General features: G+C 35.9%; 1 protein-coding gene and 1 pseudogene across 1 annotated transcript; one reads left to right on the forward strand and one right to left on the reverse strand.

The window, feature by feature from the left end:
- The first annotated feature begins 1,357 nt into the window (after positions 1-1,357).
- On the forward strand, positions 1,358-4,432 carry LOC120185802 (annotated as a pseudogene).
- Positions 4,433-11,536: 7,104 nt separating this feature from the next.
- On the reverse strand, positions 11,537-11,967 carry LOC120185723 (uncharacterized mitochondrial protein AtMg00310-like). Its single transcript, XM_039189867.1, has 2 exons — positions 11,667-11,967; positions 11,537-11,598 (listed from the first exon to the last, which is right to left on the reverse strand). Exons 1-2 carry the CDS (start codon positions 11,965-11,967, stop codon positions 11,537-11,539), a joined length of 363 nt encoding a protein of 120 aa, XP_039045798.1.
- Positions 11,968-12,613: the final 646 nt, after the last annotated feature.

Consider the following 12,613-nt stretch of genomic DNA (forward strand, 5'->3'; position numbering starts at 1 on the left):
TAACCTATGAACTTCAATCCATCAAATCGTGGCGCGAATTTCTCCCTTTCAGACGCCGTGCAATTCATCTACACTCCGTTCTATGCTCCTAAACAATCATCATTCAATGTCAAGATCAAGACACTAAAACATAAACTCCTTCCATCGGCAAATTTTTTGATCCAAATTTACACAATAAAATTTAAGGAGCGATCTAGAGAAAGCATACTAAAACTACTAGAATTAAACAGTCAAAATCTCACAGCAAAGTAAATAAAATGAGAGAAAAAGCATTCATCGGACATTGGAAAGGGAGAATTAACAAACCAATACGAAGAAAATAGAGGAAGCATTAGAAAAAAAAAGTTAAAAAAAAACCTTGTTGGAGGAGATCGGAGAAAATAAAAATGTTGGACTCCAGTGGATGAAGATGAAGTGAGAGCCATCGTGGAAGCAGCGATCACAGCCGCAACAACAGGCCCATCCCTTCATTTTCCCGAATCCTTTTATTTCAGTAAACAAAACTCAGATCGAGAGTGATTACTTCCGAAGCTCCGATGAGAAATATGTGAAATCCGACGAACTTCGCCGGGTCCAGACCGCCCGCTTTCCCCTCATTTCTTTTTATTCCATTGCATAAATACAATGGTGATTTTTGGGTTCAGGATTGGTTTTGGGAATTTGTCTGTTCTCTTCATGTTTTTAGGGATTAGGAAAAAAATTAAGGATTTCTTGGTTGAGTCTCGTATAATAAGCTAATTAAAATAAAATAATATATTTATTTTAATTATCACATCATCAATAAACACATCAACAATATTATCTGAGGTGAAATAATTAACATCCACATCAATAGAAATTAACAGTTTTGTTAGTTAACATTACAAAATGATATAATTAAACAAATTCGAGAGTAAAATTGATGTGAAAATACGAAAGAGACGAAATTGATAAATTTTATCTATTACAGTGACAACTCTAACCTTTTAACCATTAATTTTTAATTATTTTTTAATGACCATTATGACGTAGGTACTTAAAAGATTAATATTAAAAACATAAACACATATTTTAAATGAAAAATTATTTAAACATAAAAATTAATTAAAAATATATATAAATCTCCTATTAAATAAAATCCCTATCAAGTGAATTGAACATTCAATTCAAATATTTATTAAACATTTAATATGAAATGTGTAATATTGATATTATCAAAGCTTTAACTTAAAAAGTATCACCAAAAAAATATAAAATACAAAATTCTAAAGTTTCCCCCTTAAAGTACAAGGAGATTTTTGTAACTTTGACCTTTCTTGAAGAAAACGAGTAACCGATAAATAAATGAATCTGTACTAACATGGGCATGGCCGAGATGTGGTTACACTGTGGTTGGTTGTTGGAACTCTAGTCTTCGGCTGTTCTGTTCTGTTCTGTTCATTTCCTCTAAGTTTCACAATTTCTTCTTTTCAATCTCAAAACATGACAAACTCAGCCATGATACAGTGAAGGAAACAAAAACACATACATGAAGATCACCTTCTCAAAAGCTTCAACTCTCAGCTCTTCCTTGTCATCATCAACCCATACTTTTTACAGGCTGTTTTGATTGTTTCCTTCTCCAAAATGGATTTTGGGGTTCCTGGTTTGGATGGTCCATCTCAAACTCAGCCTAACCTTGTTGGATCTGGGCTTACCAAGCAGGAGAGATCTTGTGAGTCAACTGAAGATCACTGGAAATGTTCAAAGTTGCAAAGAACTGATGGTTTGTTAACTCCTAAGACAATGCCATTGCATCAAGGCACTCCGTTGTTGAGATCTAATTCTTTGGTCTCAGCTGACTCTGGTGGTCAGCAAGAGCATATGCTTAGCTTCTCTTCACTCAAATCTGAAGCTCCTTTCAGCAACAAAGACGGTGACTTTTCGGAGATAAGTGCACTAAACAGTGGCTTTTCTATTATCACCATACACCCTCCACATATGCTAGAAATCCAGGTAACCAAAAAATATTGGTTCTTTGGGATGATGAGGTTTTGGGGTATGACTGTATGAGATTTAGGCAACACACTTTGCGCAGAAAAGGGTCTTTTTTTTACTAGAAATTTCACGATTTTTGCTTGCAACATGTGTTAATGTTTGTGGTATGTGGATGTTCAATGAAGTAGCAGCAAAGTTAAGACTTTTCAATGTTGTGTGCTTTCAGGTTATGGTTGTGGAAGCTCTACTGCAAGCATGCATGAGGCTTTTAGAGGACCATTAACTCCATCTCAGTTGACTGAGTTGCAACACCAGGCATTGATCTACAAATACATCACTTGTAATGTGGCAGTGCCTTCCAATTTGATCATACCTCTCAAGAAATCACTTTATCCTTATGGCTTCACCGTCATCTGCTGGATCTTTGCCCCCAAATTCATGTAAGTTTCTTTGAAATTATGTTACTTTTTTTTACTCCATTTGAGTTTTGAAGTGCCTGCTGGTGTTCTTGTTGGTGTATATATAATTTCATATCCTGGATTACTTTGCTGTTTGTAACAGGGAATTTTGGATTTTGCAGTGATCTCAAAGTTTTCTGTTTATCTTTTTATTTGAAAAGTATTTTGGCTAAAAGTAACAATGGGTTGATGTTTAATCCTTTTCCTTTTATTGTTTGCTCGTCTTTATTATTGATCATTGTGTTTTGTTTTTTTGCTTTAAATATATATATGTTCGTGTAGTGGATGGACTTCTTTACATCTGGGGTACTCAGGTAGCGCTGACCCTGAGCCGGGGAGGTGTCGCCGGACAGATGGAAAGAAATGGCGGTGCTCTAGAGACGCTGTTGCCGACCAAAAGTATGTGAAAGGCACATAAACAGGGGCCGCCATCGTTCAAGAAAGCCTGTGGAAGGCCAGACTGGCCATGCCGCCTCTGGGACCACTAATCCGAAGGTGGTGCCGATGTCCTCCCCTTTGTCGGCATCGGTGATAACTGGCGGAGGTGCATCCAGAAGCCTCGCAATCGCACAGCAGCAGAGGTTTAAAAGCTTGCAATCTGGTGCTACCGATCATTCCCCAACACAATTGTTAACAGGTAAAAAATATTGCTCATGAATTCGAGATTGCTTTAGTTGCTTGCATTCGTATAATTTGGTTAGTAATATTTTAGATGGTATTGGTTTGAACAGTTCGACTAGGGATACATTCTGCTCTTTTCTTTTCTCTTTAAAGTAGACCCCATTGTTTCATCTTTACTTTGGTGACATTGACAACACATTTTGGAGCATTTTACTTGTATCTTCTGCGTTCTATTGATACGGACTTTGGTTTATTGGATATTATTACTGATTAAAATTCAAGTTCTTGATCTTTTAATCATGTTCGTTATGATCGGTTTCCGTATTTCGACTGTATTTAAGTTTTTCTAAACGAAGGGTACTTGTGTGGCAGGATACAGGATCCACGAGCGTCGTCTGTGATGTCTTCCACCGCCAACCTGAAATCAAACAACTCCACATTTACCATTACGAAGCAAGGTGGTCCGTTTGCAGAATCCTCTCAATCAGATTTTGAACATGTCGCCTTTGATTCTCTAGTTAATCTCTCGCATGGAAGCTCGAACATGGATTCTAAAGAGTATGGTCATCTCCTAGACTTCACTAGTGATCAAGAAAACCAAGGGCAAAATCTGCGTCACAGATTCATCGATGACTGGCCCAAGGACGAATCTATTCAATCCCTTATTACTTGGCCGGTGGATTTGAGATCGGACTGGACCCAACTATCTATGTCTAATCCTATGAAGTCTTCTGAGTTCTCATCATCCTCGTCCTCGCCGGTACAAGAGAAGCTTGCCCTTTCGCCTCTTAGGCTATCTTGCGAATTTGGTCCGGTAGTGAGCAGTGACATTGGTGACCCGAAGCAAAGCCAAGCTCACTGGATACCGATATCTTGGGGAAGTTCAACGGGAGGCCCTTTAGGGGAGGTCATAACCAACAGCGCAAGCAATGTGGGTAGCTGCAAGAACTCATCCCCACTTAGCATCATATCTGAAGGTTGGTCTGTCAGTCCGCATTCGGGATCTCCTCTGCCAACAGGCATGTTGCAGACAACACCTTTCGGATCACTTTCGAATAGCAGTTCAGGGAGCAGTCCGATATCTGAGAATAAGACGCTCCACGATGGTTCAAGCCTTTGTGACGACGTGCTCCCATCGACCCTTGTAAGTTCTGCCTTGATCCCCTCCGTAATCCGTAGCTTATGATTTAAGCTAGACAAGGACGGAAACTTGAGAGAGAAAACAGCTTTTATTCGAAGGATGTTTGAAGAAACTCATGTTCAATCAAATTTCTTTCAATCTTTGTTGAACTTTTAAACTTGATTGTTCTTAAATTTGGCGAAAGTAGGAAATGTTGAACATTCTTCGGCTCAATTAGATTTGTGGAGTGTGTGAACAATTTATGATCAGATTCAGGAATGGATCGAGGGGCCATGAAAATTTTAAATTATTATATATATATATTTAATAAATTATTTATTTTTACTTTTTTTTTTTTGAAAATTTATAAGTTTATCCCTTATTTAAATCCTGTGTTGTGTCGTTTTTTCCAATCAGCTTTGTCCCAGTTGGGTACATGTTTTGCCAAAGGGATGTCTTCTTCCCATCTATTCCTGCTGGTTTCAACAATAGAGTTACCATGACTCCAGGCGGGAGGCACATTGCTACCTGTCCACGTATTTAAAAAACAGGGGACCATTTCTTTCATTTCTCTGTTCCAAAACCCTATCGGACTTTATATTAAACTCTTTATTTTTTAAATTCTATTTGACTTTTTTTGGGGGTTCTAAATCATGATGGATTGGGACCATCTTTGAAACGGACATTTTGGTGCATGGGTCCCATAATTGGAGGGATTGAGAATGAGGCCTTAAATATGTGTTTTTGACATGATGGAATTAAAAAGAAAGACACTAGTTGGTACTAGTATGTGCTGTACCCTACCCTACATTGGGTGAGAAAATAATCGATTTTGTCGAGTGGCCTTGCTTGGCACCAAGGGAAATGAACACCGTTCCAGTTCGTTCCCAGAAAACTAAGCAAGTGGAAGATTTGTTGGCTGCCTGCAGACAGTAATCGCCATTGGAGTGAAAATTGGAAATGCATGGAAGAAGAGAACTAAAATTCCCTGCTGCGATATTTGACTGCCTTGTTTTTCTCTTTTTGGATCAGAAAACTAAAGCTTTTACGTTTTTGAATTACCAAGTGAATACATCAAAACTAAAGTTGGAAGAAATTTCTTGGCTTGAATTCTACTGTTGGAAACATATAAACATTGGGTTCCACTGTAATTAGAGTTCGAAATTTCTAACAATGATGGGCCTTCCTCCTGTTTCGAAACAGATAAACATTGGGTTCTATTAGTAATGAAGGTCTGATGTTATTCTCCTTAAAATATCTACATGTAATCAGTAAGATCTAACCAAGTTCCCCTAACGTAAAAGAAACGGTAAATATACTTTAGTAGCTAAATTTGATTTTAAAGTGCAGTTTCATACTAAATATTTTTCTTGGGTCCAATTAGGTATTTGAACATGAATCGTCGGTTCAAATTGGCATCCAAACTTCATTTTATGATCCAAATTGGTACGTATAAGCGACTTTTTGAACCATGAAGTCAAATTTAGGTATCAATTTGAACCTAAAGAGCCAAGTCCATACACTTTAATTGGAAAAAAATTCAATTGCCAAGTTCAAGTACTTGAGTGGATCAAGATAAGTTCTGGTACTAAATTGTGACTTAAAACTAAGATCAGGCCAAAATATATATTACCCAAAAATAAAGGCAACAGTCCTAATTACAATTTTACCCTATCCAAAGAGAGGAATTAACAAAGCCTCAGCCTGTAAACCTCTCCGCTACAACTTAGCTACAAATTACTTCATTTGCCTTCCAAATTTCTGCTGTAATTGACATATGCAGTGGGTGTTTAACAGTTTATCGGTAATTGTTTTAAACTTAGCTAAAAGTTGAGCCATTATGGACTGTTAGTAATTTAGACTTATTTTGTTTCTTCCACTTGCTACTTACATTTTACTTCTGAAAGTAAAAACATAAGTATATGATCAAGAGGTATGCTTGATGAAAAGGCCTACAGCATTCTGGAAACCTTATTGAAATAAGTGGATTTGATTTTCACATTTAGAGGAACCTATTGATATGACATTGAGAACGGAGCTTCTGCAAGTTAAGAGGGATGAAAAGGCTTGAGTATCCAGTAAGTCTTGATTCTTACTATAGTTGCACCAATGTATATGAACCCTACTTATGTGGCATCCTTATACTATCAGTCGATCAAACGGATTTGTTTGTACCATTACTTTATGACTTTGATGGAAGAATTTGTGAATGACAGTCCTTTGGCTAGTCAGATTGTATCAGTACGATATGAACGTCATTACTTGTTTAAATGTATCTCACTAGCTTGAATTCCTGATCTGCCTTCTGGGAGATTCTTCACATGAAGAGCTTTTTACGATCTACTATATTCATCTGTTCTGAGTTTTAAATGTCTTATTATGTTTTCTGGTTCAGAACATAGAGATTTCGAACTTCATGCCGAGGTAAGAGAACAAATTGCACAAGGTTGCAGAGTGGAGGGAGGAAGGCAAGGCGGAAGTTGTGCCCGGTGTTCTCTTTATGATGAGTGTGTATATGCTTGACATTGAGTGCTTTTTCGTTCCCCAGCTGTGCTCTTGAGAATGAGATGACCCCTATGTTAGTCGTTTCTATAACATTGCTTCGACTCTCAACGAGAGCATAGTAGATTTTTTATTCATTTATTAATTTTGAAATTAAGATTAATCTGTCTAGTAGCACACAGCTTTCGTAGCTCAGTTGGTTAGAGCACTCGTTTAAGTGGAGGTCTTGAGTTCGACTATCACGAAAACACATTTCAAACTTTATTTCTTTGATTTTGTTGGGTATTGACGCTCGCTGTCCATGAGTACACGAGAAGATGAATATCCCCATTACAGCCAGGCATTCTACCATTAATTTCTGCCCAGATTTTGATAGCTGAAAACCATTTTTATAACCAAAATTTGAACCTTTAAGATTCAGTCATTATAATTATGATTGAACATGTTTTAGCTGTATGATTCAGTCTTTATCTTACTTTAGCTCTGATTAACCTTTATGTTTACATTGCATAGATTCGTAGTTTATATAAGTTACGACATTTGTAGTCCATGAACCAAATAATGGAAGATACGAATGATGGACTCAGAATCGCTAGATGCTGCAGAATGATGGACTCAGAATCGCTAGATGCTGCAACGGAAGCGGAAGGTGGAATCCGTGTAATGATATAAGCAAGGCTTTCTCAAGAACCCTCACATCTAATATTCGTCCACATGCTGATAGTAGTCGTTTTCATGAAGTTGGAGTCAGTGTTGCAGCCAAGGCTAGATGTTTATGTTTGAGACTATACTGAGTAGGGATATATTATCTCACATTTATTTGCAAGTACATGTAACCCACCTTATTCATACTAAGATGCATGTGTCGGACATAAGTACGTGTCCAATCCTAGTTATTTTGTCTCATATTTATATGTATTGAAGGGTTCTTGGAGGAACATTCCCATGCCCTGTACCTATATCCAGTATACATGGAAGGGTTCTTTGAGGATGATTCCCCATGCGCTGTTCCTATATCCAAGTATACATTATACAGGTGTATGAGACACGGATGCATAAGGAAAAGAAGAATTGGAGCAATATAACATATGGAGAGATTGGTGGCCTGAGAAAACATATAACATATGGAGAGATTGGTGGCTGGTACGTCCTCTGCTGTTCGACTTTTTATGTTCTCCTCTGTGAATCTTGTTAAACCCTTTTGCAGAGAAGATAAATTGTTGCAGGTGTTGATTATGGTGCTACTGGTCATCAGAGAACCAAACCTTGTTAAAAAACGCTTTCCTAAATTTCAGCACATACGAAGTTGCTACAGGTTGTGCATTAGCTGTTAGAGCCGATGAGCGTATTTGTATCATAGCTGGTCCGATCTTGGATGAGAATGGATGCCTTGTTAATTTATTGCCTCTTAAAGAGCAAGCTGTGTTAATCCAACAGCGAGCCCAGCAAAGCGAGATAGCAGCTAAATATGTTAAAGCTTTTGCTGAAGAAGATCTCACCTGCCCAGCATAGGAGGAGGGTATTATCATGCAAGTGTTTGGCATAAAGCATGACCTATTGCAGTCGTCTAATCTTGGCGGATCCTTAATGGTGCTCGTAGCTCAGCCTTTCATAATGCTGCTGGTTTTGATAACCGCAATGGACTAATGCGAAGTGCAGGTTGGAATGTAAATGACTAAACGTCCCATAAGTTATTTGTAAAATATTTATTTATTGACAACATTTTTTTATTTAATTAGTAAACAAATAATTACACATAGAATGTGCGTTTGATTTGTTTATGCTCACCAATAAACTCATTTAAAAACTTATTGATCGACTCATTTATAAATTTATTTATCTAATTTCACTTTTTTTTTCTTTTTTACATTTTAAATATTAATAAAGACAAATTAAATTAAACTTAAAATGAATTTTAGAGTTCAATTGTAAAACTTAATGAACTTACAAACTGATAGTCTAGTTTACCATTTTCTTGGCTCGTAAATCAAAAGGTTTAAAAGGTTGCAACTGACATGTCGACGAAGTTTGGAGGTAAGTATGTTTACTATCATATACGTGAAAATTAAATAAATATGTCTATACCATTAAATGAATCGAATATAAATATCTTCATAGTAAACAAAAACAAACATAAAACATATTAAAATTTCAAACAAACAATAAATACCACCAATAAAAACGAATATACAAAATCTTATTTGTTCAAAGCGGCTAAATTTACAATCTGAACTAGCAACGTAATTTTAGAAATCAAGTACAGGTACTACATTGCTCCAAACAATCTTCTCCCTAAACTAATTCAATCTGTAGTACCCAAATTTTGGCTAGTAACAAAAAATGTAATTTTTGAAAGTTTAGTGATCAAAGTATACATTTAAGAAAAGCTTAGGGTTCAAAGCGATAATTTTTCCGGGAAAAAAATTTATTTCGTAAATGAATAGTTCACCCTCAAGAATGACTTTTTCATGGGTTTTAGATTGAACAAAAAGATCGTGATAACTTCAGTACTTCCACTAATAGCTTATTTTTGGACTCCCGTTCGGTTGCTTGTCTTAAATTCTCTGTTTCAAACATCTAATACATACAGTACACTTATTCACTTTCATTAGTAACCTCCCGTTCGGTTGCTTGTCTTAAACTCTCTGTTTCAAACATCTAATACATACACTATACTTATTCACTTTCATTAGTAACCTCCCGTTCGGTTGCTTGCCTTAAACTCTCTGTTTCAAACTTCTAATACATACACTACACTTATTCACTTTCACTAGTAAGGAGTGACATCAATCAAATCATATAAATATCATATCAGTAATAATGTCAATAAATGTAACACCATTTTCCCGTATTTATTACTGAATACAAGTCAGGGACGTCACATGACATTTATAATATATTTGTTATTTGAAAACAAGTAAAATTTTGTTTCTTTAAAAGTTATAAAATTTAACATTAAACATTGAAACAAGTTAATCACGTAAAATCAAAAAATAATATTTAAAAATATATTTCGCATTCGATTTTAAGCAACATAACAATTCAATATTATTTCATATATAAGGTAAAACTGCCTAAAAACTACCAAATTTCAAATTCATTTTTACGCTAATAAAATATAACTTTATCAAATATAAAACTAAAACCCTTATTTTTAATCATATTTTACTTACTAAAATCCACTCATATAAATTATTATGAACCATTTAAACGCCATACACATATCAAAGTATTTCTAATTTATCTCAAATTTTACCATATTAAAATACTACGACATTTATTATATGTATACATGTCAACTAGAAATTAAACAATAGTAGAATGCTATTATTGATACCGGTAAATATTCTTTGATGATTGATGTCAAACTAAGTTACTTGTTCCATTTTTTTTTCATCTATGTGTAAAAATCATCACATGCTAAATATGCACTTATTGAGACATTTATAACTTTTAAATTAAAAATATCAAAACATTTTTTTGACTTGAAACGTCTGCCATGAAATAAACCAAACAAAGTATAGCTGTCCCGCAAAACAAATAAACTAAAAATAAAAGACATCGAAAGAAAGCAGCTTCATCAAAACAAATAGAAAACAAAAAGCAAAATAAAACCATGGCTGACGTTTCTTTTTCTTACATGTAACTGGAAACCATGAACGAGCGATCTACAAGAAGAAACAGAAGAAACAAAATTCGAACCTAAGAGAGTAGCAACTCAACCCCTCAGAAGACATCTAAGGAGGGTTCAGGTAGTGACGGTCCTCCGGCACTTGAAGTTCCACAGCAGGAGGTGCTTCCTCAATCCAAAACCGATCGATTTCTCCAACCCCTCTCTCATTTGCTAAAATATGGGCCGCCTGATTTCCATTTCTATTGGCGTAGCATAACGAACAGGCATGGAAACCAACTGCTCGTCGCCGAGCTTCCCAAATCAGCGCACTAATTTCCGAACGATCTGACTCCGATGATGAAATCTTCTCGATCACCGTCTTCGAATCCCCTCCACAATGACGTTTTGAAATCTCAGATCCTGTGCAAAATCTATGGCATGAATCGCCGCCCAATCTTCACCCGAGAAAACAGAGGTAATTCTCGAAACCTTCCTTCTGCATGCACCTAGAATCTGCCCAAGGTTGTCACGAATGATGATACCTGACCATGCAACTTTTGATGCAAGTAATAAATAGGCGTCAAAATTGATCTTTACAACCGACTGAGGAGGAGCTTGCCATTAAACCACAGGGGAGTCGAGAGTATTTCCCAATCGAGCGTTGACAGTGGGAAAATCGCTGCATTAGGAATGAATCAAGGTAAGAATATATTCATTTCTCAACATTTTTCCTTAAATGTAAATGTATATTACGAGCATACCACAAGGACCATATTGACACCTGAATCTCTACATGTTTAGAACTAATATTGTTAGAAAAAGCTACCCTAGCCACTCCACCAAATTAGATCGTGAAATCACCCATGGCCAAGAATAATTTAAATCCCTCCATACTGATTTTGCAAGGACGCAATCCCTGACCACATGTAAATTTGATTCCACTTCGATAGAACATCTCGGACACATGGACTCTGAATCAAACGCCTAAAGCGTAAATTCTGAGCAGTTGGAATGAAATTCCTAGAAAACGTCATACTTGTATTTTAATCTTCAGTTGACATGAGGTAGCCCATATAACATTATAAACCATTTTCTCCGATTGTGATACGTTTACCTCCAGTAACATAAGTCGGTATCCGCTTCTAACATTGTACACCCTCGATCTCTCCCCACTCCATACTCTACAATCTTCCTGTCTACTGCTTGCTCAGGGAATCTCCAAAATTTTATTAGCTTCCTCTGCCACAAACACCTCCATGCTTCTCATCAATTAGATCGACCACCATATTTATCGAATGCACAAGGGAGGAAAGCACCCTGTGAGGCGCCTGATTAGGTAGCCAACAGTCAAATCAAACTGAGATGGCTTCTCCGGATCCCACCTTCCACTACATACCTTTTTGAAGCAAACCCTTTACACTCCAAATACTTCGCCATATATATGATGGGGAAGAACCAAGAGCCGAACTGAGAAAATCTCCTGAAGAATAATATTTTGCTCTTAAAACACGTCCAACCAGCGAAGTAGAATTAGTTAATAACCACCCCCTGCTTTGCTTTGCAAGTAAAGCAACGTTAAACTTCGCCATATCCCGGAATCTGAGACCCCCATCCTCCTTATGCTGACAAAGGGCTTCCCACGTGCACCAGTGAATGCCTCTTTTCGTTTCGGACTTTTGCCACCAAAACTTTGCCATGATCCTTTCAAGTTCCAAGAAAAGTATAAAACATAATATTGATATCATATATTAACATTTAATATAAAATTTACTTTCAAATCATTTTTCTCATATTGTAACATGTAAATCAGAAATTCAGATATAAAACATTTTATATCAAATCAGAGTATTTGATGAAAGATTTACTTTTAACGAATCAATTAAACATGTACTTTTCATTTTCATTTAATTCGCATGCTGATAGTTTGCGCTACTCTCAAAGAATCATTATTATGTATTGATCTATACACTTAGAAAAACTTGAATACAAATCTAACCATATATGAATTTCTTTCTCATTCAACATGTACAATTTATAGTGAATTTTCTAATATAGCTCACAGAATATATTTTGAGCAAAATCTTTTGTCTCGATTTTTTTGACCTATCATCGATAAAAAAAATTCATATAATCTATTATACAATTCAAAATCAGTATTCGTTTGTTTTACACACAACTATATTGACATATGAATCCAACGATATAAAAATCACTTTCTAATCATTTTTGTAGCATTTATAGTGATTTTCTAAATCTACTGTTAAGATCATACTTTCTAAGCATATTTTATTATTTTACATCTTTAGTTAATTCACTAATAATATTAGCTTCTAATCACAAAAT

Source organism: Hibiscus syriacus, unplaced genomic scaffold (genome assembly GCF_006381635.1).
Source record: "Hibiscus syriacus cultivar Baekdansim isolate YM2019G1 unplaced genomic scaffold, ASM638163v2 tig00113124_pilon, whole genome shotgun sequence".
In the NCBI taxonomy this organism is placed as follows: Eukaryota; Viridiplantae; Streptophyta; class Magnoliopsida; order Malvales; family Malvaceae; genus Hibiscus; species Hibiscus syriacus.